Source organism: Rosa rugosa, chromosome 5 (assembly GCF_958449725.1).
Source record: "Rosa rugosa chromosome 5, drRosRugo1.1, whole genome shotgun sequence".
NCBI lineage: Eukaryota > Viridiplantae > Streptophyta > Magnoliopsida > Rosales > Rosaceae > Rosa > Rosa rugosa.
Window position 1 is genome coordinate 16794229 of NC_084824.1, and position 23081 is coordinate 16817309.

Here is a 23081-nt window from a genome sequence, read left to right on the forward strand (position 1 = left end):
CGTATAGTTGTAGACCTGTAGTCTTGTACCAACTATACCTCTACCCATCGCTTGTCCATGCAATGAATGTTGACCATAATCAACCCTCAATGCGATACCTAATTTGGTTGAATCTACGTCTTCTTATCATCATTTGACGTCCAATATGCACTAAATTTGATCATCTTGATGGTGTGACCATATATGTGCTTACGAATTACCTATCCTACTAACAAAGACTATGTGTCATGTATCATTAATGACTTTTTAGATCTCTTAGAACTTAGCGATGGTTCAGTAGCTTCTGAGAAGCCTTGAAAACATCGTTTTTGCTGCAGTCGTGTTCGGAAGCTTCTCTCAATTTGTTCCGGCTGTGTTGGGTGACGCACATTCACAACTCCATTTATTTTACCTTTTTACCAAACTGGTAATTAGTCATGTACTGTACTGGGCACCACCAAATTTTGGATCATTTACCAAAATAAATTTGGAAAAAAAGGGAAAAAAAAAAAAAGTAAAATACTGTGGGGAGCGGGAAAACGGCCGTCGAAATTTTTTGAACCAATTTTGTTTTCTTTGGAAGACTCGTTGTCTCTCTCGCTCCTTCTTCCCCACTCACTCCCTCTTCATTCGAAAACCAAGCTGTGACGACTTGCAGTCTCACCCAAAGTCTTCGACTTCTTCACTCCTGGTTCCAATTTTGCGATAGCCTCCGAAAGATTCTCACTTTCTCAAAAACCCCCAAATTGAAAAACCCTAGTCTTGAGCAAATGAGCTTCCACGATGCAACAAACCCCAATTCGACTCAGAGGACATGACTAACGCCAGAGCGGAGCCAAGCGGCAGTGGCGGCGGCGCCGGAGGTGGGTTCCACACGGTGCAGGCGGAGCGTGACCTAGAATCCAATTGGGAACTAGATCTTGGAACAAAACTCGAAGAGTATTTGCTGAGGATTTGCTCCGGCGAATTGCCCGCCGAAGCCGACGGCATTGTGTCTATTAATTTCGCCGAAGGTGGGTTTTGTATTGAAACTAATTGACTTCGTTTTTAAGCTTCTGGGTCTTTTTGTATTGGATTGGTTTGTGAGAGTTTTGGTTGGTTGCAGCTGCTCTGCTACTTCAGGGTTCGGTTCAGGTGTATAGCCGGAAGGTGGAATATCTTTACTCGTTGGTCTTGCGTGCTTTGGAGTTTCTTTCCCAAAAAAGGTTTGTTCTTTTTTCTTCTCATTACAATTCTGTGGGGGGTTTTATGTGTAATGCTTTAAATTGAGAATTTTCCTTCCTGGGTGCCATTACGTTTTAAGAGTGTAGGTGTATTTGAGTAAAGGTTCATACTTTGTGTCTGCTGACACTGAATATGTGCATATGTGTGTTGAGCTTTTCATAAATTATCAGCCCCTTCGCTATAACTTTACTCGATTTGAGACTAGTTATCAGCCTTGTTTGAGGTTTTTGGGCAAAGAATGAATGTTTGCGAGGTTCTGAAGTCTTTGCTTTAAACGCGGGTAATGGTTCAACATGGTTGACTATCATATCTCAGTAACATGCATCTTCTACATTAAAGAGATGAGAGAAGCACTGGGAGTCTGTTATTTGTGTTAGCATAAGAGAAACTAGGTTTAGGTGGTTCATGTGGTTGACCCTGTGTCCTTAAGAATTTTTGTATCAGGTATTGGGTCTATCCTAACAAAACATATGTATTAGGTGTGTTGTATTCAGGTTGCCACACAGAGTTTTTCAATCATAAACTACAATCCTTATATCTTTAAACTAAGGTCCCAGCAAAAAAATAGAAAAGACAAAAAGAAGTAAGTTCATCACTCAAACACTCATTTAAGAGAAACATTCACTTGGTTAGTTAAAAACTTAAAACCAAGAAAAAGTGGTACTCTTCTTCTACGGGGTTGATACGATTCAAAACTAAGAAACATAAAGAAGACAGATACCTTACATTTAAAATAGCAGTGAAGCAGATTTGCTGTGCCAAATCAGGTTTTTGGTGTTTGACAGTGTATTTTGAACCATTTTGATTTATTTTAGGAAGTTCTGTAATTTGATGTGGAGTTTATGTTCTATCTAATATTTCTGCTCTTGAGGAAAAGATGATAATGATTGTAATGATGACCATCTCATCCAACTTGGGCATAAGTGTTAATGTTGCACAGCCAATGATGCTTTGGAATTGCAATGAAGTGTTCATGTTGCAGTAGTTTTCATGTTACTCTACTCTATGTTTTAAGCAGGCAGAATGACCAATCAGACGGCACATCAGTTCAACCTGAAGAAGGTGGGAGTTCCAATGCGGTTGCTGACGAAGAAAATGATAGGTTTTGGGGTTTAGATGACATTGCAGGTAGCCAGTACTCCCTAATTCACTTTGTTAGTATTTTTGTGCAATCATCCACTGAACTTGATTTTCCTTGCAGTGGAAGCAAAAAATTGCTTAGACAGTCCTTCAGGCAGAGATGTTCCTTCGAATCCCTTTGTGAAGCCCCCAGCAAATCTAGTTGTCCTTGAAGGTGATTGCTTAGATACAACTGGTGATTCCGGAGAACTAGAGTCATATCTGGTACCATCTTTTTTTTCACTTACTAACTTCTAGTTAAGTCATTAGTAAACACATGCATCTAACTCATTCTATCACAATTTTTTTTTTGTTTGCAGTTGGCCACAAATGATCTTTACCAGGATTTCATTTTGTTAGATCCATGTGATGCAGTAGCAGTTAATGATTATTTGGGTGCGGATGGAGTTAGTAGAGGACAAAGTAGTGCTTATAGGGTCAGCTCAACTCGAAAAAGCTTTCTGTCTCCCACAGGACGTTCAGGAGGGACTGCACATAAGTCACAAAAGTCCCAGAATGCTAATGTCAATCAGTCTCCTATGGTTGATTCTCACTTTGAGGTCAATGGTTGTAATATTGGGCCTGATCCTCCTGGCTGCAATAATTTTGATGACGGCACTCATGGGTATGATATGGATGATAGATACTCGGAGCCTAGGGACTTGGATGAATTGGATGATGACGACGATGATCCATGGAAGCCTTTGAATCCACATGAACCTGGGAATTTAAAAGTAAAGCCTTTTAAAAAAGGTTGTTTTCAAATGTTTGTTTATTTAGCTTTCTAGTTTTCACTGTTCATTCATGTACCTAAACCCATGCTTCTTTTTTATTGTGCTTTTCCCTATCAGTCAAAGCTTTTAAAAGGAAAGGGGTTAATTCTTCTAAGCAGGCATCTATGGCAACAATGTTTCCACCTGCAAAATTGCATGGTACTATTAGTCCAGAACTCACAGAAATGTGGGAGATACGACGTCATGCTCAAGAACAGCAAAGGGGGTCCCAATCTCCTCCATTATTTGAGAAGGTTTGCTTTGCTGAGGTGTATTTAACAATTTTTCTTTGGTTGGTTATTTGAACCTTTTCTTTTAACTGCAGCTGCGACAATCACTTATTGATGGAAAACATGAAAATTTTGATGGCTCTTCTAATCCTATGAATGGAAATGACGATGCCGAATCTGATAATGACATCCCGGGTTTTGGGCAACCAGATGCTGACATACCAGAAGATGTACCTCTTCACAATGATGAGGTTAGACTGAGGCAGTGAATTGATTATTGGAAATCTTAAGTGAAATTCAGGGAAATTAATTTTATTGCTTGCTACTTGTTGATTTTATGCAGCACGAGGATGGTGGTCCTCACTTTGGCACCGATGAAGCTTTTGGATATGAAGATCCAAACCCTCATGCAAGCTTGGAAGATTTATGCCGTTCTCACCTAGTAAGTATATATGTTTTTCGCTCAGTGTCCTGGTTTGTGGTAATAGTGAAACCTTGAGCTGCATTATATCAATCTAATGGACTTTGGAACTTACTCTCACTGTTTCTTGGTTTAGTTTTGACATGACCATGGTTGCATACTTGATCTGAACATGTAGCACATAGAAGAAAGAGTAATGTTTTTTTAGGCATTTCAGGTGTCTAGATTTGGAAGAAAGATTCTGATCAATTTTCTTCGTGGCCAATATTTCTTGATGTTTTATATCTTTCACCACTTTTTTTTTTTTTTTGGTATTTCACAAGATTATCTAGGCCCACCTCATAAATATGACAATTATTTACTCTTATCTATATATAGTAACTACTTAAAATGTTGGCTACCTATCTTTGCTTATGTAGGATGCTCTACTTGCTAGCATAGCTGAAAACGAGAAGCAAACTGAACTGGCTGCTCGTGTTTCAACATGGAAACAAAAAATTGAGCACAACTTGGAAGAGCAAGTAAGTTCCATCTGTTTTGCTGTTTTGCTTCGTGCAACACTTTCCAAGTAAAAAGGAAAGAAAAAAAAATTGAAGCACCCACTAGTTGCATAAAATATTTTCTTCTGTTTCTCCTCTGCTTGTTCAAGTTTAAAGAAAGCTATGTGTCATAGGAATCACACCCTCCTTTTGACATTCAAGACTATGGTGAAAGAATTCTTGATAGACTATCCCTTGAACCAGAAGATAGAAATGTATTGCCCTTTTCTGATGTCATCAAAGGTCAGGGAAAGTATGATGTGGCCAGGAGCTTTTCTGCACTACTGCAACTGGTATTTCTCCTTTTTTACAGCAAGCACATGTTTGCCTGATTCTATCTATTTTACATTGCATCAGTTTGACCTAATTCACTCGTGCTTAATTTTGGTTTTGTTGGTATCCAACTATGGTGGAATTTCTATTTAATACTACAATTTGCAGGTAAACAATGGAAATGTTGAGTTGGATAGGAGTTTAGTTGATGGTGGTCAGCCTGTTTGTTTCACAGCTGCCAATCCTTTCCATGTTCGGCTCCTAAGACATGACAGAAGAAGAGTGGAAACTGGATTTCGGCTGTCGAGAAAGAGAGTTAAGTCTCCATTGAGGAAAGCATGTAGAAAAGTCGACAATGACAAGAATGGAATTGAGAAATCACCATTTGTCAAGTCATCATCAAAGACAAGTAAATCAAAAAGAAGATCTACTCCAACAAACTGCAAGTTGTCAGCCGGAAAGAATGGCGTCACAGGGCGCAGTCCTGATGCCAAGAGGAGAAAAAGTACTCGATTTGTTGAACCACTTGATGACCTACATTCTCCAGGGTGACATGAATGTCATGAAAGAGGTTCAACTCTTATGATCGAGGCCATTCAACACTTTGCTGGACGGCTCAAAGCAGGGTAAGAAACCCTGATCGTTGCGATTGTAGTTTACTAACAGTGAATGGTAGGAACCTGTAATATTTTTAAGTTATTAACGTGATGTACACATTAGTAGTGAAAGATCTGTAGCACATGTATCATTATTTGACAGAAAATATTCTTGTTTTGATGCCAATTTGTCAATAACGCCAACGTGCCTTTTTCTGTTTAGTCAACAATTGATTGATATGCACCCTTCAACCCAACATTAACTCCTCAATTTTTGTTTTCTTTTTTGGTAAGCTCCTCATAGTTTGCAATTTGTAGCGAGTTTGGCCGATAGAAATACAAGTCTTTTTGACTCGAAAGCAACAGGCGATCCAAAATGCTGATGCCAAAAAATGAATTGATGAGAAATTAATCGTAAAATCATGATCACACGATGCAAAAATGGATTTATTGTGGTTCATCCGATCCGATTTCAGTTTGGACCAAGCACAGTTGCAAACCACTTGGAATAGAAAACCAAGCAAGTTGGAAAATCCCTTGGTATTAGTCAAAGAAAGTGAAGTTATTGGCTTTTGGTAGCAAGAAATAGGGTCCCTATCTAATATTGTAAGATCAGTATGGGAGATCTAATGCAACAAGTAATCTGGTTTTCAACTACCAAGTACCTGTAGTCTGAACACCAAGAAAATTTTGCGTCTTCGAAGCAAAAGCATAGAGGCTTACTCCAATTATTTGACCCAAGTCAACGTCACACTTTGGCCAAGTCAAGCAAGGAAAAACATGACAGAGATCCCAGTAGGCAACGACAGAGAGTTTGCCGTGTTTCATTCGTTTTAATGAGATTTTTCTAACCTTAAAACTTTCACGGAAAGAATAATGATGGTACTTTCTCCTAATTTCTCAAATTTCAACAGCTGACTCACACTTATTGAAGTCTTTTGAATTAAAATCCAACAATTATTAAGTGGTAAAGTTAGAATAATATCAATACAATGGTAAACTTATTTAACGATATTTATTACAGGATTTGAATTCTTTGAGTTTATTAAAAGATTTGTTATTTTTTATTGGGGTCGTGACCACTTACCCAATTTTAACCAAAAAATTGCCCACTTGCTCCACTAAGAGTTTTTTGACCCCATTTACCCAATCTAACTTCTACTGACATAATTACCCTCCTTTTAATCTCTCTCTCTCTCTCCCCCCTTCACTCTCTCTCTCTCTCTCTCTCTCTCTCTCTCTCTCTCTCTCTCTCTCTCTCTCTCTCTCTCTCTCTCTCTCTCTCTCTCTCACTGAACTCCGTCACGCTCGACGAATCCAGCGACCAGACCGCAACAACTTCTCTCTCTCTCTCTCTCACTGATGCTCAACCCAGGCCTCCGGCGACCTAGGCTTCTGACGAATCAGATCGTCGAACTTCCAGTGCCACTGGAGCATCTCCACTGGTTGTACATGTCCAGGTCCATCGGGTTGTCAGAGACCCGAACCGTCGGGACAAACTGCTCCTCCTCGCCGGGCACGTCGGGTGCTATCGTCGTTCTCCTCCTCGCCGTGGACGACGTCGATCCGCGCCAGAGCTTTCTCCAATGACCAGTCGAAAGAGGTCGTCAAGCTTCTGGAGAAGCAGTCGACGTGCACCGCCGATGAGCTCCACCATCAACCTCGTCCCAAATCCAATCAATTCTGGAGCTTCAAGGTCCGGCCATTTGCACCTGCAATTTCACAGTTCTGGCCGGCCGATCAGACAGCAAATAGTGCGCCGGTGCCTCCGTCCCTTGTCCTTCAGATCCGGTGCCCAGAGCAATTTCTGGGTGCCAGAAGCATTTTTTTTTTTTTGTACATTGTGAACCCCGAGAATGAGGAAGGAATTGCAATGTAACTGTGGGGTTTGTTTGATGGTCTACTGGGGGCAGTAGACACATTATTGGCCCCCAGTAGACTTTGATATGATGGACAGGGATCACTATAGTGTGGTGTTTTGATAAGTTATATGTTGTTTTCTGTGTATTAAAGTCAAATTATCTGTGAATCCTACAAAAATGTGCATTTTTGGTGGTCTATTGGGAGGCAGTAGAAACATTAGACTTTGTATTGGGGGGCAATAATATGATTACTGGGGGGCAGTAATATGATTATAAATTGATCAATTGTTCCTGTAGTGTATTCATTTTGGTTTTGGGAGTTCATACAATTCACTGGACGTCAATAATATGATTTTTGGGAGGCAATAATATGATTACTGGGGGGCAGTAATATGATTACTGGGGGGCAATAATAGCCGGATTCTGGAATCCGGTCACCGGTTGTCGGAATTGTGTCACCGGTCGCCTGAATCCGGTCACCGTTCGCCGGAGTCTGGTCGCCGGAGACCGCGCCGGCCACTGGTCACCGGAGCACAACAAGGTGGAGGGTGACTTCTCTCTCTAAGTGAGAAAGAAGGAGAGGGCAAAAAAGTCTCAAAAAAAAAGAAAAAAGAATTAATTGGGTAAAGGGGAAATAATCCCTTAGAGTGTTTTGGGTAAATGGGGTTAAAAAACAGTTGGTGGAGCAAGCGGGCAATTTTTAGCCTAAAATTGGGTAAACGAGCATTTTCCCTTTTTTATTTGGTCCCTTAATTGCTTGAGACAGAGTGAGAGACAATTTGGTGGCGTCTCAACATAATCAAAGGTTTGCGAAGTTTGCCATGGATTTTTATGAGTGGCACCATGCTTAAGTAACTGTTGCTTGTTGCTTGGGGATCCATAATATTTGATCCAGGATATATATGAACCAACTCGTTTATCACTTTTTAATTCCGACGAATAATATGATGGAACTCATAATGCTCTTTTGTTTCAATATAATGACATTTCGTCAATCACCATACTTAATTCAACTAATGTTCATCCATTCAACATATTGTCATTCTTTATTACATAAAATACTTAAACACAAAATCAAATTATATTATAAGAAAAAAAATATAATTTCAATGAAAACATTAGTGTGCACCATATAAATTTCGATGAAAATAATCCTTATCCTATCTTCTTTGCTCATCTCTTTAGTTTTCTGTTTTTTAACTTCAATGTCCTAATTTAGTACAACTTATATTTTCTTAGATGTCGTGCTACAACATTACCAAACAAATAAAAGGAACTGTAGTGCCACTTATTTCAAAGACAATAAAAATTGATAATTCTACTGTTCTAACTATATCCGGTGTCTGTCTTAATAAATGACATCTTAATTTGTTTTTGCATCGAAAAACATATGAATGTCAAAAGCAATTGATGCATTATCAAAGACAGTTTTTTTTTTTAGTTTTTTTTTTATAAACATCAATAAATGATAATTATAACAATAAGTTAATTATCAATAAGTTTTCTGTAAGTTCAACTCACGAGCTCCCACTTATAAACGAACACTTTAAACTAATCAATCAAATAATATTAGCTACCAATGGCAATCTTAAGTGAATTGGAATTGAATGCATTCCTATGCGAATCTGATTATTATGATGAAGGAACAAAAGTAGAAAGGGATAAATCGAACAAAAGAATGGAGCGTCCAAAATTTCTGCCACGACCATTAAATATTCTTTTTTGTCACTGACAAAAAAACAAATATTCTTTATGAAGACAAAAACAGATTTGAAAAAACCACCCAATTTTCAAAACGGACCAAACAATCCCAATTCTTTTTAGTCTTTATATCCAACATAATTTGTATTAAATAAAATAAGAGACAAAAAAATGAAAGAAAAAAGAGTCAAATAAATTGAACTATACACAAGTTTCCAAACAGCGATAATTCCACGCCTTCTACCATTCTTCCACGTATAAATCCGCATTTCCATATTTGCCCCCACCCCAACTAACACTTTCCTGACTCTTTAACTCACTGACCGTCGCCGGATGTCTCTGCCAAAAAAAATCTGATAAAGTTGCTAAATTGCCGAGTTTACCCCTGAGTTCACTCAGCCCCTTCTCGTCCTCGCTCAATATCCAACTCGGCCACCGAGCTACAACTCGCATTCCCGGAAGGCGAAACGCCGCCGTTTCTTTTGTCTCTGCTCAGCATCCGTTTAAACGACCGCATCCGACTCATCGGCGACCGAAACGCCTGACCCGACGGCGACTCCGCCTCGGACCTCCCAAAGCTCTCGTGCCGACTCGGCACCGCGATATCCATCGGTTTCCTTCTCGGCCCAAACGACGACGTCTGCCGTAACGACCTCGACCCGGAACACTCGGAGCACAACCCGGAGCTCGAACCCGGTTCGTTAGTCTCGGGTTCGCACACGTTCAACACAACATCGCCCGGGTTCTCGGACTGGGGTTCGGGCTCCACCGCGCACCGACAGAGCGGGCACGTGGAGTGCGAGTGGAACCACATGTCGATACACTCGATATGGAAGCTGTGCTTACATTTCGGGAGAACCCGACCCGTTTCGTTCTCTTCGAACTCCGACAAGCACACGGCGCACTCCAGAACCGGCTCCGGGTGGGTCTTCGAGTCGTAGACGAACACCGGCAGCGACTTGAGCACCGACTCGTCGAGGCCGCGCATGGCGGCCGAGACGGCGGCGGCGGCCTCGTCCTCGTGGAAGATCAAGTTGCGGCGGTTGCGGCGGTTTCTGCGGAGGTTGCGGCGGCGCGCGCGGAGGAGGTACCAGCGCGCGTAGAGGTGGAGACACACCATTAGAATGACGACGAAGAAGAGGATGACGATGGCGCTCAGCATAATCTTGCCGCTGAGCGCGTAGCCCTTGTAGGTCTCCGGCGGGGGAACGGAGTCTGTAGACCAAACCCTGTGCTGGGGGTTTAACTCGTTGAAGCCAGACATGCCCGACATGGGAGACTCGAACTTAGAACCTCTGCACTTTGCGCTGTGAAGAAAAATTGAAAATAGAAGTGTTGTGAAGTTGGGATGTTTTTCTGTTTATGAAGGGGGAATTATAAGAATGACGATTTAAAGTGGGAAAAGGAAGTGAGGAAGGTTCTTGCTAGTTTCATGGTTTACTGCTGCTCCTTTTCCTCTGCTACATTCTATTATTACGGGTCAATCAAGCTCCACACGCCTACCAGGGTTGACGCGGAGAAGGAGAAATTACTTCCGTGGCCCTTGTTCGGGTCGAAATTACTAGTTTCCTTGTCTAGTTCTCGGTTGGAGACTTCGGTGAGTCTGCTACTGGGAATTTGCTTCCCTTCCGCCACCAAATTATGGATCATGTGCATTGACGCGGCATTACTAAATTTATATTATTTGGTGTAACGATCCTCTTAATAATGCACTTAATTTCAACTTTGAATTATTATTCTATTTATTTAAGACTTGTTTAGATGTTTTGTGGATTTGACACTTGATTGTATAAGTTTGAATTGTGCCACGTTTTGTGATGAGTGTTGGCTCGACTTAGTTCAAAGTTCAATCCGTTTTGGAGTCGAATCAAAAGGAGAGGAGGAGAAAAGAATTCTAAAACACATGCACGATCTGACGATCGGTTAGTCGAAGAGTTTGATAGCGACAATCTCACGACCCAAGAGCCTAGCACAAGTTACCGGCGGTGAAATTATTTTGTGAATTCTTTTGAACGAAGTCATGAACCATATATTAATCTTAAGTCAGGATAGTCAATACATACTCATCCGCGGTCATTAACTAGACAAACAAGGAGTTGTGGGGATACCATAATGGTAGATAGTGATAGATCACTCATTAAATATCTGATACTCATTTAATAAGCCTATAAGCTATGATAACACTAAGACATAGCAAATAGGCAAAGTTACTAAGAGCAACTCCAACAGATTCCCTATATTTTGATTTTTCTCTACTTTAGGGAAAAATAAGCATCTTTTGCTCCAACAGATTCCCTATAACTATCTCTATTTTAGGGAAAGTGAGGAAAGAGAAAACCAAATTCCCTATATTTACAGCAAACTCTAAAATTTTATGGAAGAATATGGAGATTTTAGAGATTGTTGTAAAATAGGGAATCTGTTGGAGTTGGAAAAGAAAAAGATGCTAAAGTTTTGATTTTTGCTTCCCTATAATACATAAATTATAGAGAAGCTGTTGGAGTTGCTCTAACACTCATTAGCACTTATTACTATGAACTAGCAAATATAGATCTCTAGAAAAGTACAAGACAAAACTACACTACATTGCCCAAGGCCCAAAGGAAGCCAAATTCAAGGCCTAGTCTTAATCCAATCTTCTCACCCTGTGCAACCCGTAGTGCGCACCACTGCTGCATGTCTGGTGGCCACCGCCATACGTCTCACTGCGAACGACCACCGCAGCCGTCGCACAACTCGATCTGCGCCTCAACCCACCGCCATTGAGAAGACAAACGACGCCACGGAAAGGAGCCAAACCCGAACACTCATCCGGGTAACGAATCAGCATCCAAAATGCCACTTGATCCCATCGATGATGCTCGCGTGCCCTCCTGTAGGTGTTCACGAACTCCAGCCACAGTGATGCATCGCTCAGAACAAAAACCAAGCACCACTGTTCAAGTCATCAAATCAAGCCATCTCGAGGACAGACCTTAGAATTCACCATTTGTCCAACAGCAACAACCAGGATCGACACTGATGCAAGCCACTACCAGACGAGCAACGTTTGGAGGCCAGAAGCTGGCTAGGGTTCAAGGCTGGATGAGAGAGAGTATTTCTCTTTGTTTTTTGAGAGAGATTATCTATTATTGTTTTGTTTTGTGAATGTTTAGGAGCAATTGTTAAAAAACAAAAAACAAAAAATCCATAAGGAAACTTAGGCCAACTCATAACTTGATAAGTTGGCTGTTAGTGTACGTTGAAAATACTAAGCACAAAGATACAGAAAATAGGGCAACGATCCACACGCAAAACGTGGTCGTGTGCCCCAAGTGTAAAACACCAGAACACGGTTTAGGTTACGAAAGAATGGTCCGATACGTTAAGCCTAGGTACTACATGGCTACCAAAGTAATTATCTGATAACCGATAATGAACTAGCTTGGGTCTATCCAAGGTTCTAAATCTTTGCGATATTTCCGATATATCCCCCGATATCTCCTTTTTTTCGACGGATCGATATATCTAGTGGGTAAATATCTTATCTGTCACCGTTTCTGCGAAATTTCTCCGACATCGTCAAATATCCCCGATATATTAGATATTTGCGATATATCCCAATAAAGTGAAGAAATATCTGTAAAATTTGAGGTAAAAATAAAAAAAAAACTTAGTAATTCTCTAAATGAAAATCTGTGTGAAGAGAGATTTCCTAAAGGCAAATTTGAGTGAGGAGAAATCCCCTCAAGGTGAATCTAGGTGAGTAGAAAATCCCCTCAAGGCGAATCTAGGTGAGGAAAAAAATCCCCTCAAGGCGAATCTAGGTGAGGAGAATTGGATAAATACCCTCAAAGCGATTTTGGGTGAGAAGTAATTCTCTAAAAGTCTAAATGCAAATCTGTGTGAGGAGAGATTTGGTACTGTGTAGTCTGTCACTATTTCTGTAACTCTGTATGTAGTTTGTAACTCTGTAGTTGAATAATAGAAAGAAGATAAAGCCATAAAGGTTCAATTATTCAAATGAGGCCAAATGACATTGCAGAAGGAAGTCAAGGAACCATATATGGATGACATGATGAGAAGAGAGTGCAGAGTACGGAGTATTAAATTTTGGCTATGTATCTTGAGAAAGTGAGGAATAACGAAGCTACTGTGTAGTCTGTGTCTTAAACCTGAAATTTTTTTTTGGAAGTTGTCTCTTGTTTTAGTGGATCAACATAATTAAAAATAGAAAGTGATATATGATATGAAGCAAACTATAGACGGTTAAATAGTTAAATGTAATTCATCTTTTTTATTGATTTTATTTTATTAAGTGCAATGTTTATAAAACTATACAAAGGGCCCCAAATTGATCAGGGCCCCAAAGTGCCACCGGAGATCAAAATAGAGGTGATAGTATGGATAAAGAGAAAAAATTCTATTAAGCAAGAAAAGGCAGCTGTTCAAGATGATATTAAAGAAGAACTCCGCAATGATTATCTTGGCAATCAAATAAGTCTGTACAATGACGATGACGACAATGATGATGATGATGATGATGATGATGGATTTCAGTATCCACCAGACATGCACCCTACAGAACGATAAGATTATCGTGCTGCAGTAAGACGATCAACCGTAGATCGTGATAAGAACTCTCAGTTTAGTAGAAGTGCAAGATTTCAATTTCCAAAACAATCGAGAGGCGGTAGTAGCAGTCAACAACCGCAACAAGTTGATCGATCAAAAACCTATCGGTACTCATTTCCTGAGCCTCGAGTAGCAATGCCATCAAAAGATAGTCGATCAAAACAAAGCACAATTAAATCATTACTAAAATGTGGTAGAGAACTATTGGCAACAATGGTGTCCAAATACCACATATATGATGCTGTCCCTTTTAACAAAGCTGATTCTCCACATTTCCAAAACATGTTGACTACAGCTGGAAGCGGAACAGGTGGTGGAGATGAAAGATATGAATATGGACAATCTTCTGTGGATGGAGGATTCCAATTTACCTGTGAAGGTAATTTTGATCATGTCACTCAAGATGAAGACCACGGAGTGAGAACAGCTGGTCATGGTGCTCAAGAGAAGACCCGATATGGGAGGAGGACTAGAGGTGCAACTGATGATCAAAGTACCCCATCTGATGTTTCTTCAATTGCCTTAAGTTTTGACTCTATCAGTTTAGGCACAGAGCGCAGTGGGATCTCAAATGAATCTCATGAATGCAACAATCAATTTGGTTATGATGCTTATGGATATAATCAATATGGAGAAGTATATGATCAGTCATCTAGTTGGGTTCATCCTTATTATCCCCTTATAGGGGAAACAGTCGGCAGCTCTAAAGAGATCTATAACTATCATGTTCATCACTACAATTCGCACTATATGGGTCATATGTCTTGGTTTGATTATTGCATTTTCATAGACCAGCGAGCGGCTTTTCAACCGCCTAGAGTCTCTTTTTGGATGTAGATGAAGTTGACATTCATATGTATTTATATGTAGTTCTAAATTTCTAATAAATTGACTTTTTTCAAAAACGATATTTTCGTACACTGTATCCCCGATATATCCGATATCTCCCTTTTTCAAAGTACCGATAGATATGAAAATACCGATATTGCCCGGTGAGGGAAACTAAATTTTTGTTCAAAGTCACATGCACAATTGTCAATCATATAATCCGCTTGGAAAATTCCATAACACCTATTCGTGTGAAGTCACGACTTTTAGGTTCTACTTTTCTACATATTTTGTAACTTCTACTGCACTTTTAACCTCTATTAGTAATTTATCGTCTAATACGTAAATAAAATAGTTTTGATCTCTTTTTTAAAAAATATTTTTATACTTCATTTTTTTTTATATATATATATTTTTTTAAAGAGGATCAAAGGGTTTCACTCTTTCCCCCATGGTGACTCGAACTCATGACTTCGTACATAGGTAGTGGGTGCTCTAACCACTGAACTAACACCACTTCGTCAAATATTTTTATACTTCATATTTTTAAAGGAATTCATTAAATTTCTTGTATTTTTAACGTACTATTTGATGAAATGTTCAAATAATATACGTATGTATTTTTTGCATATTATACATGTCTCGTATTTGAGTAATTTTATATACACATACCAATTTTATCAATACACACCCCTTAATTTTTTTTCTTCCATTTTTTCCAAAATTTTCCTTGTTTACCCTTCCTCTCTCATTTTTCTCCTCCTCTCTCTTCGCACGTCAAATCACCAGTGTTGCTACTCTTTTGATTTACTGTTTTTGCAAATTCTTAAGGTCTTGCAATATTTTTGTTTGTCTCTTATGTTGATTTTGAGTTATTAACTGGGATTGAAGTGATATTAATCTCTAAGTGACCATAGAAAAAGAACTAATGCATCTACTCTCCCAATGTGGTAGAAGTTGATTCCAATATTGCTACTTTTAATTTCTAAAGCATATCTATAATCATTTGCAATCCTAAATTTATTTTTTGTTGTTCAATCTCTAACTTTTGTTTGAACAACTAAATTTGTAGTGATTTTCAATTCTTCTTAATTTGGATCTATCTTTTCTTAGTCCAGCCCACATTTCTCCGCCTTCTCTATCTTTATTGCACGCTTGCCGTGGAATTGATCAGAAGTGGAGGTTAGAGACAATAATAGTGAAGTAGGGATAAAAAAAGTTAGGGTGTGTATTTATAAAATAGGTATGTGTATTTAAAATTACTCCTTGTATTTTATTATGTTTTTAACTTAAGTGAATTAAATAAATAACCTAAAATTAAGACCCTAGAGGCTTATGTAACTAGCTTTTTAGCTTTTTTGTTCCTCTCTGCTTCTACAGTCTCTCACAATGTGCATAAACCAATTCGGAATCGTCGATTCTTCTACTTTGCATGACAAACTTGATGTTCACATGAGCGCGCAATTGAGCCAATTTTGCAATCGATTTGAGTTGTTGTTACACTGGTTTTTTATGCCGAGTCTTGCAACCTCTTGAGTGCGTCTGACACTACTGTAATTAATGCCTTTGTTTTGGCCTCTTGGGTCAGCTCTCCTCTTCTTGTCTAATATGTTTCACCTTGGATTCCATAGCGAGCTCTCTATTGGTGTTTACTGCTCAACTTCCAAAACCACTACGGCTTAATCTTTTGCGTTCATCATCCTTTATTTATGAGGCTTTTGAGGAGCTTGGTCTGGCAGATGTAGGGTTTTACTTGAATGTGAAGTTTTGCAACGAGTGTACCTCACACATAATCCAGGCCACGCTAACTAGCGCCATCGATAACAAGAAACCCCATACAAAACAAGAGAACAAGGTTCAAAATTTTGGCACTTCACCTAATGCTTCCTTGGCACTTTGGGCGAACATCGGGTTGCAGGGGTCGGCAATCACCAATGCATATATACTTTGAGTTAATTGAATCGAAATCGATCAACCATCTTTGATGGTATGCATCATATAAATTTCCCTGCAAAGAGAGATGCCCTAGCTAGCCTTTTGCATCTTTGTTTATGCTCATAAGTTCCGTTAGCCTAGCTAGCAAATAGATAGAGAGAATGAATAAGCTAGAACTCCGATCCCTCCATAATTGATCACCAACCAAGCTATGTGTTCAAAACTTATGAAACAACTTCTTGATAAGGTTGAAGAGGATGTCTCACCTATTCTTATTCCATATAAGTGAGGGCGCTCTTTGTTTCCTCATTGAAGTGTTCGTAAAAAAACGACAATCGTGTAATTTCACATTTTTGACAATCAGTAAAATACATAAGGCGACAACTGATTGTAACAACTCAAAATTGTCGCATTTTCAATTGAACGAGAAATTTTAATTTTTTATGACTTAAAGTTATCGCCGATGACATTTTCTCTTGTAGTAGATATGAACCCATGACTCCATGAGGCTTTGCTATACATTATTTCTTAATCAACTTGTAATTTCCATGACTTATTACTACGAGTCTTGTTGCACCCGTGATAACTAGGGTTTAGAGAATTGTAGTGTTCACGTGGTTTGATTTTAGCGATTAAACTAGTAAAACAATGTAGAAATGGGGATCTCCGAGATGATAAGGTGACTTGGGATTGAGAGCAAAAGTAACTTCTATTGTTCTGTGGTATGTTACTTTGTTCATGCATTTCGAGACTTTGACTGTTGACCAATATTTCTGATTAAGAGATTCCATTGGATTCGGTTTCAGCCTTTCAGGTTCGTTGAAGACTTATTGTATTTGGCCGCCTACCGTCACACTCTACTGACTATACTTTTGAGGTGGTTGTCCTCTAAAAGCTCCTTGAGATTGGCAAAACACATTCTGCATGCTTAGAACTTCAATATGCATAAGCCTAGAGATGCCCATCTTTGAAGCCCAATCTGTAGACCCGAACACCGGCCCAAAACAAACCTAATAGATAATGAGTTACGATCACATCCCATCAAGCTCTAATTGGACACTGCAAAGTGCAAACCTTGTACACTTACCAGGTTTTCCATACTCTACAGTTGACAAACATAGCAACAATAATGTTCATACGGTCAATAATTGACTAAGAAAATTATACTCAACCACACTTTGATGTAAATTTTAACGGTGAAAATATCAGTTTTTTAGTTGATTTGTTTTATTTTTCACCATTGAATGTAAGTTTAAGAGTAATTGGACATAATTATCTTGGTCATCTACTGACTAGGTGAACACCACCTTAAACATAATAATAGAAACAATTTCAAATACTGGAATTAGAAAATCAAGTCTGACACTTATTTTTATGTGTAGATTGTATCATGACCATATCGATCAATTAAGGAAGAACATTTCATATTAAAGTAGAGTTCCTCTGATGATCTCATAATCAAGAGATTTGTGGTCATTCACTGTTCGATCTCAAAGCAAAGATAAAAAAAAAAAAAAATTAAAAAAAAGAATTCATATCTTTTCACTTTTTAGTTATTATTCTCCACTGTTATCTAAATTCAATAGCTAATATTTAATGGTAATCGATCATGTACTCCATATGATCAAGAAAACACCTAGTACATTGGCATTTTCGCATTCACCCCTAAGAAAACACCACTGTATAAGAAGTGAATGCGAAAATGGCAAACCCGACCCAACCGGACCTTGTTTGTCTCTATTGCCATCTCCCCATACATGTGCGTGTGCGCCAAGGTGAGAGTGGAGAGTAACATAATAAATACAGTTAATGGAGGAAGTATCCTTGGTAGCCTAAAAGGTGCATATCGCATTTACTAGGGCTTACCAAAGCCAACGGCCATCACTCCAGTCTCCACCTAAAACTAAACACCCCCGCTTCCTCTCCCTTGAGCCCCATAACCTCTCTTTTTCCACTTTAAGACGCTCCCATCTCCCACTGAACCACCAAAAAAAACCCACTACGAAATGTCGAACAAGTCGCCCATTTTTCCGATGCCGGAGCCTCAACACTTCAGCGACTACGGCTTCGACCCCCAAATCGACTATTTCCAGGTCCCCATTTCCTCCCTCACATTTCGATCGCTCTGTTTAACTCTCCGCAGCATCATTTACGATCTCACACATTTTCATGTTCTTTGCATATCCCTCAGGTCCTTGAAGAAGCTAGAAGGCACAAGCGTGACGGAACGAGATCCATAGACTCGATTCACTTCAAGCTCCAGAAGCCCATTTCCAAGGACGACCACTACTCCAAGAAGCCTCACAAGAAGAAGCGCTGGTGGAAAAGCGCTTTGCTTTTCTTCAAATGGGGCTGGACCCACCACCACGACTCGGCCCACCGCCACAACCGCCGTGGTGGCCGGGAGGACGTGCACCAGGCCAGGGCCAAGGCTTTCCGGGCTTCCATTTCCGGGCCCGTTTATATCACAGAAAGCAGGAGCGGGTCAAGCACACCGTACCGGACGGCGAGCAGGCCGTCGTCGGGGCCCCTGGCCGGGACTATGTCGCCGGTGAGTAAGGGAGAGATGGAGATTCCGTATCTGAGCCTGAGGGAGCTTAACATGGAGCAGCAACAGAGGGTGTCTACCTCATCAGCCATGCCCATTTACTTGGTTACTTGATTAGTGATTAGTATTCTGGCCTTTTGGGGTTGGTCATTAGATTTAACTATATTTTAGTCTTGGGGGGAACCATTATATATTTTACAAAAGCTCTTCCTTAAGATGATCTATATTTTACAATTGCGGTTTAGATTGGGCACTTTTCTGTTTTTTGGAAAAGGCAACAGCATTTGATCTGTTGGAGGAAGGCTATATCCTCCTTTTGGTGTTTGTGTTTTTTCTCACTTTTCTTGAGTTCTGGATTTGACTTGGTCATCTTGCCCTTTTTTTTTTTTTTTTTTTCTTTTTTCCTAAATCCTAACTAGTTTATCTTTTATTTTTTTAGATCTCTTAAATACGAATCAAATGCTATGCACCGTTGTAAGATGACAATGATAGTCTAGCAACCATTATGAATAACTATTATTAATCTAGACACAACTTCAATTACTAAAGTTTTAGCAGATTGTATAAATTAGTGATCATGTGAACTTATTAGACGGGTTTGGGGTTCTAAATTGGGTACATAGGCTTATCAACCATTATGAATATCTATTATTAATCTAGACACATCTTAGTAATTGAAGCAGATTCTATAAATTATTGATCATGTGAACTATTAGATGGGTTTGGGGTGCTAAATTGGGTGTTACATAGGCGTTAATATCGTTGAGACATCGATGTCAATGTCATATATTAACAACTAAATATGTTTGAATCATTTTAAGAAATACTTTGTCCACATCGGAAAAATCTAATAATTCTAAAAAGAAAAAAAAGTAATCAGAAAGTACACACTTGCGTACTATACTTAAATGTTTAAACTCCACCACCTAGATCCTCCCCTGTGTAGCATATTAGCATGTAAATATCAAGTAGAAGAATATTCTCCAATAATGTAAATTGAAAATGCCAATGAATTCCTTTGGTTGTTAGATATAAGAAAAAAAAATTTATAGTAGTTAATTGAAGCAAGTTTGGTTTTGCCTATTCTTGGTTTCAATATCCAATATGAATCAAACCATGTTACACATTCTAGTGTATTTTAATTTTTCTTTCACCCGTTATTTGTTGGGTAATATCATGTGCAGATCATTAATAATTTTTGATGGATCTTATGTGATTTAGGTTAGTTTATTATGTTCTTGGTCTCAGCGCTCACAAGAGGCCATTATAGGAGCCAATCTCTTCGGCTGGCAGCAACCTATTTGTCACCATTATAGCTAAAAAGCTTGGATGGTAAGCATTAAGAAACTCTATAATCTTGCAATCTAAGTAAATGTTTCCAGTGCTGGTTTGTAATCTTGCGGATAGGGCTCATGTAAAGAGCTATCAAGTGCATTTTCAAACGTAACACTGTTTTTGGTTACATATGTTTCTAATAAAAACACATTATTTTTTAAGTTTGGTCCGTGAATTTTAGCTTTCTTGTTTAAAAATAATATTTATTCATTTCTTAAGTTTGCATATAATCTCCCGTACTCTAAAAAAAAGCTTTTAACTAACTTTACCAGCTTTGTTAAAGCCGCTTTGACAGTTCTAAAAGCAGTTACAAGTTACAACTTACAAAGGAGCCCTCTACCACCAATAGTGTATAAGATTTGTAATTACCATCCTTATAAGAATGACAGTTAAACGCCGGAGGCTTAAGCTAATGGCAGTGATAGCTTATCCAAAACTAGGGATTTTTCTCTGTGGGAACAGCACACAGAACACATGCAGAGCATTGTTGAATGGTGTGACAACTCCAAGTTGTTGGATGAGCAAGGTTCATTGGATCAAATAATGGCTGTTAAAATTATATATCTATTACGATGCAAATTGGCAAGAAAGAGGAGCAGGCTGCAGACCAAACTGATGCAACAGTTCGATGGGTCAATTTCACACAACAACTGAACAGTGACAATCACTAATAAAACCAAGAAGAAGCACAAAGCTCCAATAATTTAAGGAGCGGCCGGGTCGCCGATCATGTGCTAGTCTCTCTCTGGGTGTGTCTGTTTCAGAAAGAAGATGACTAGTACTACTCAACCTGCGACTCACGTTATTTGCATATCCACATTAACGTGGCTGCATGTGTCAGTAGGATTTGGTAGCGGGACAATTACTTCGACGAGTTCATTCAAGGTTGCAGACCGGGCCTCGAGTTTGTGGGCTTTAATTATGTAGGCCCATGACGTGTCATAGTGATGCAGTCGGAAGTAACGGGGTTTACAAACGATAAACTCTAAAAGACATAGTTCTGGAGTCTATCAGAGAAATAGAGAAAAACTCTCATTTTTATTAAATTTGATATGATAAACTGATCTTAATTAATACATAGCATGATGATGCTTATATAGGCATCCAAGTCATAACCTAATCACAATCATAACCTAACAAGAAATCCTAAAGAATCTAAATTAAAAAGGAAAATAAAAACCTAAATAAAAAGAATCATAAAACAAATGTAAAACTAGCCTAAAAATATTAAATCGCGAATCAGATAATTAAGACGACACATTTTGGCCTAAATCTGTTAGGGCTCACTAAAGTGAGTCTTGAAGATTTCGTCGTTCTTTTTTTTGAAATGGGGCTGGTGCGGCTGCCCTCATGCCTTGATTAATGAAATTGCAGAATACAAGGGGGGGACGTAGAGCCTGAACTCCAGATTACAATAAGCATAAAGAGAACATCCTAAAATAATACCAGGACTCTCCACAGAATCTATGTATTCTAACAAGCACCAATTAGCAAAGAGTGCACGAATGGCTACTCTATTTGCTTTGACAAAGCGGTGACATATCGGAAAGATAACTCTATAACGAAGAAGCATCATTACAAATAGCACAGCTTTCCCACTATGTTGCCGCACAGAAAGAAATCTGGCAGCACTCAATTTCATTCTGCCACTACGAGGTTGCGTCCATTTGATCAAGCACATAGCTCGCCGCCTCGCTAGGCCAGACAAGGCACACAGAGTGTGCATACCGGGACAATGCCCACGTCGCTCTACCCAAAAATGGGAGGGACTTATTGCTGGCATATAGCCACAATTAACTAATGGTAACAAAAAGCAATAAAACATAAAATAAAGGGAAATTGGGGCCAGATCCCCAGTCCTGGCCCAAAACCCACTTAGCCCAATCAAAGAGAGTAGCTGACTGTAAGCACCTCGCCTCCGTCCCGCAAGTCGGAGCCATGACGTCCGACCATCGACGGCCACCCCGCCGCACCAAGCAGATTCAAGTCGCCCCTCCCTCATTCCGTCCTCCCCAACACGCCAGCAAGCATCACCACCGCCCCTAGCCAGCCTTCTCCACCGGACGGCTCGAATCAAATCAGACCAAATCGAAACACTCCGATCTGATCTGAGCCCCGCAGATCCCATCCTCGCACCACCAGACGACGTCGCCTCCTGCTGTCCATCTCCCTCTTGTGGGGCGAACGACCCCACCTCCATCCACAAGCCGCCAAGCCTGCATCGTTCGTCCCCGGCAACACCAGATCGCGTTCTGGAGAGCGAAGCCACCACTCCTATTGGGTTTATTCCACAAACAACGAACATCGGACACTAAGTCCCCTTCAACCCGTCCGACGACGCCGCCACTAGGGCGTGCCGCCGAAGGGTCGCACTCGGCTTTTCTTTTGGCTCTCTCTCGATGCTTTTTTATCGCTTAAATCTCATTTCTAAAGTGAGTCTTGAAGATCTCGTCGGTCTTATTCCAGAAAGGTATCATACGTCTCAAACGGACATTCTGGCCAAAATTTACTCCAATCTGATTCACAATCCAGAACCTGGCTTTTCGCACGAGAAACCCGAAAAGTCCAAAACCAAATTTTCTTGGATATTGCAGCGGCTGGTAACCTCATTATGCGTGAATTACCTATTTTCCAATCACTCTTCTTGATTCCACGCCGCTTCTTTATTTTTCTAATTTTTCGGCTAAACCAGGCCCATTCTCGTCCTACATCACATAGGAGGCCATCATATAATCAAGCGATGAACAAACCTGAGGAAGTAAACAGTTAAGTTATTTAGTTATTAGATCAGTTATGAGTTTTTTTTTTTGAAATAAGATTGGTTATGGGTTTAGGGAGTCACAAAAATTTCATTCCAACTATGTTGATATGTTGATCGAGTATTGCAATATTGGGAAATTATAATATGGTCTCGGATCATGGTATACGTGGTGGTCCGAGTTGATATTATTAGCCCATATAACTTGTAATTTTTTTTTGTTAGAACATGAAGCTTTATTGCACCGAGGTTAAACCTCAATATTGATAGTACATAACATGGTGCATTAGACACGCGCTCATAAAAGTCAGGAATCATAAGCTTCAACTTAAAAAATATGAAGTTG

The 23081-nt window shown here is 39.6% G+C and overlaps 3 protein-coding genes across 4 annotated transcripts; 2 read left to right on the forward strand and 1 right to left on the reverse strand.

Annotated features, from left to right (window-relative positions):
* Positions 1-515: 515 nt before the first annotated feature.
* LOC133709667 (condensin-2 complex subunit H2) lies at positions 516-5383 on the forward strand. Of its 2 annotated transcripts, none has more exons than XM_062135480.1 (11): positions 516-992; positions 1085-1184; positions 2219-2331; positions 2405-2547; positions 2643-3075; positions 3174-3349; positions 3421-3576; positions 3669-3767; positions 4166-4267; positions 4420-4578; positions 4727-5383. In XM_062135480.1, exons 1-11 carry the CDS (start codon positions 794-796, stop codon positions 5108-5110), a joined length of 2064 nt encoding a protein of 687 aa, XP_061991464.1. In that variant the 5' UTR covers positions 516-793; the 3' UTR covers positions 5111-5383. The 2 variants fall into 2 exon arrangements, with proteins under 2 accessions (XP_061991464.1, XP_061991465.1); XM_062135481.1 differs by having other exon boundaries at positions 2222-2331; positions 4727-5382.
* A 3438-nt stretch (positions 5384-8821) lies between these two features.
* On the reverse strand, positions 8822-10122 carry LOC133710088 (RING-H2 finger protein ATL2). Its single transcript, XM_062136069.1, has one exon. The coding sequence runs from the start codon at positions 9988-9990 to the stop codon at positions 9109-9111; it is 882 nt and encodes a 293-aa protein (XP_061992053.1). The 5' UTR covers positions 9991-10122; the 3' UTR covers positions 8822-9108.
* Positions 10123-17862: 7740 nt separating this feature from the next.
* On the forward strand, positions 17863-19011 carry LOC133710838 (uncharacterized). The gene is made up of 2 exons (XM_062136981.1): positions 17863-18187; positions 18286-19011. Exons 1-2 carry the CDS (start codon positions 18101-18103, stop codon positions 18754-18756), a joined length of 558 nt encoding a protein of 185 aa, XP_061992965.1. The 5' UTR covers positions 17863-18100; the 3' UTR covers positions 18757-19011.
* Positions 19012-23081: the final 4070 nt, after the last annotated feature.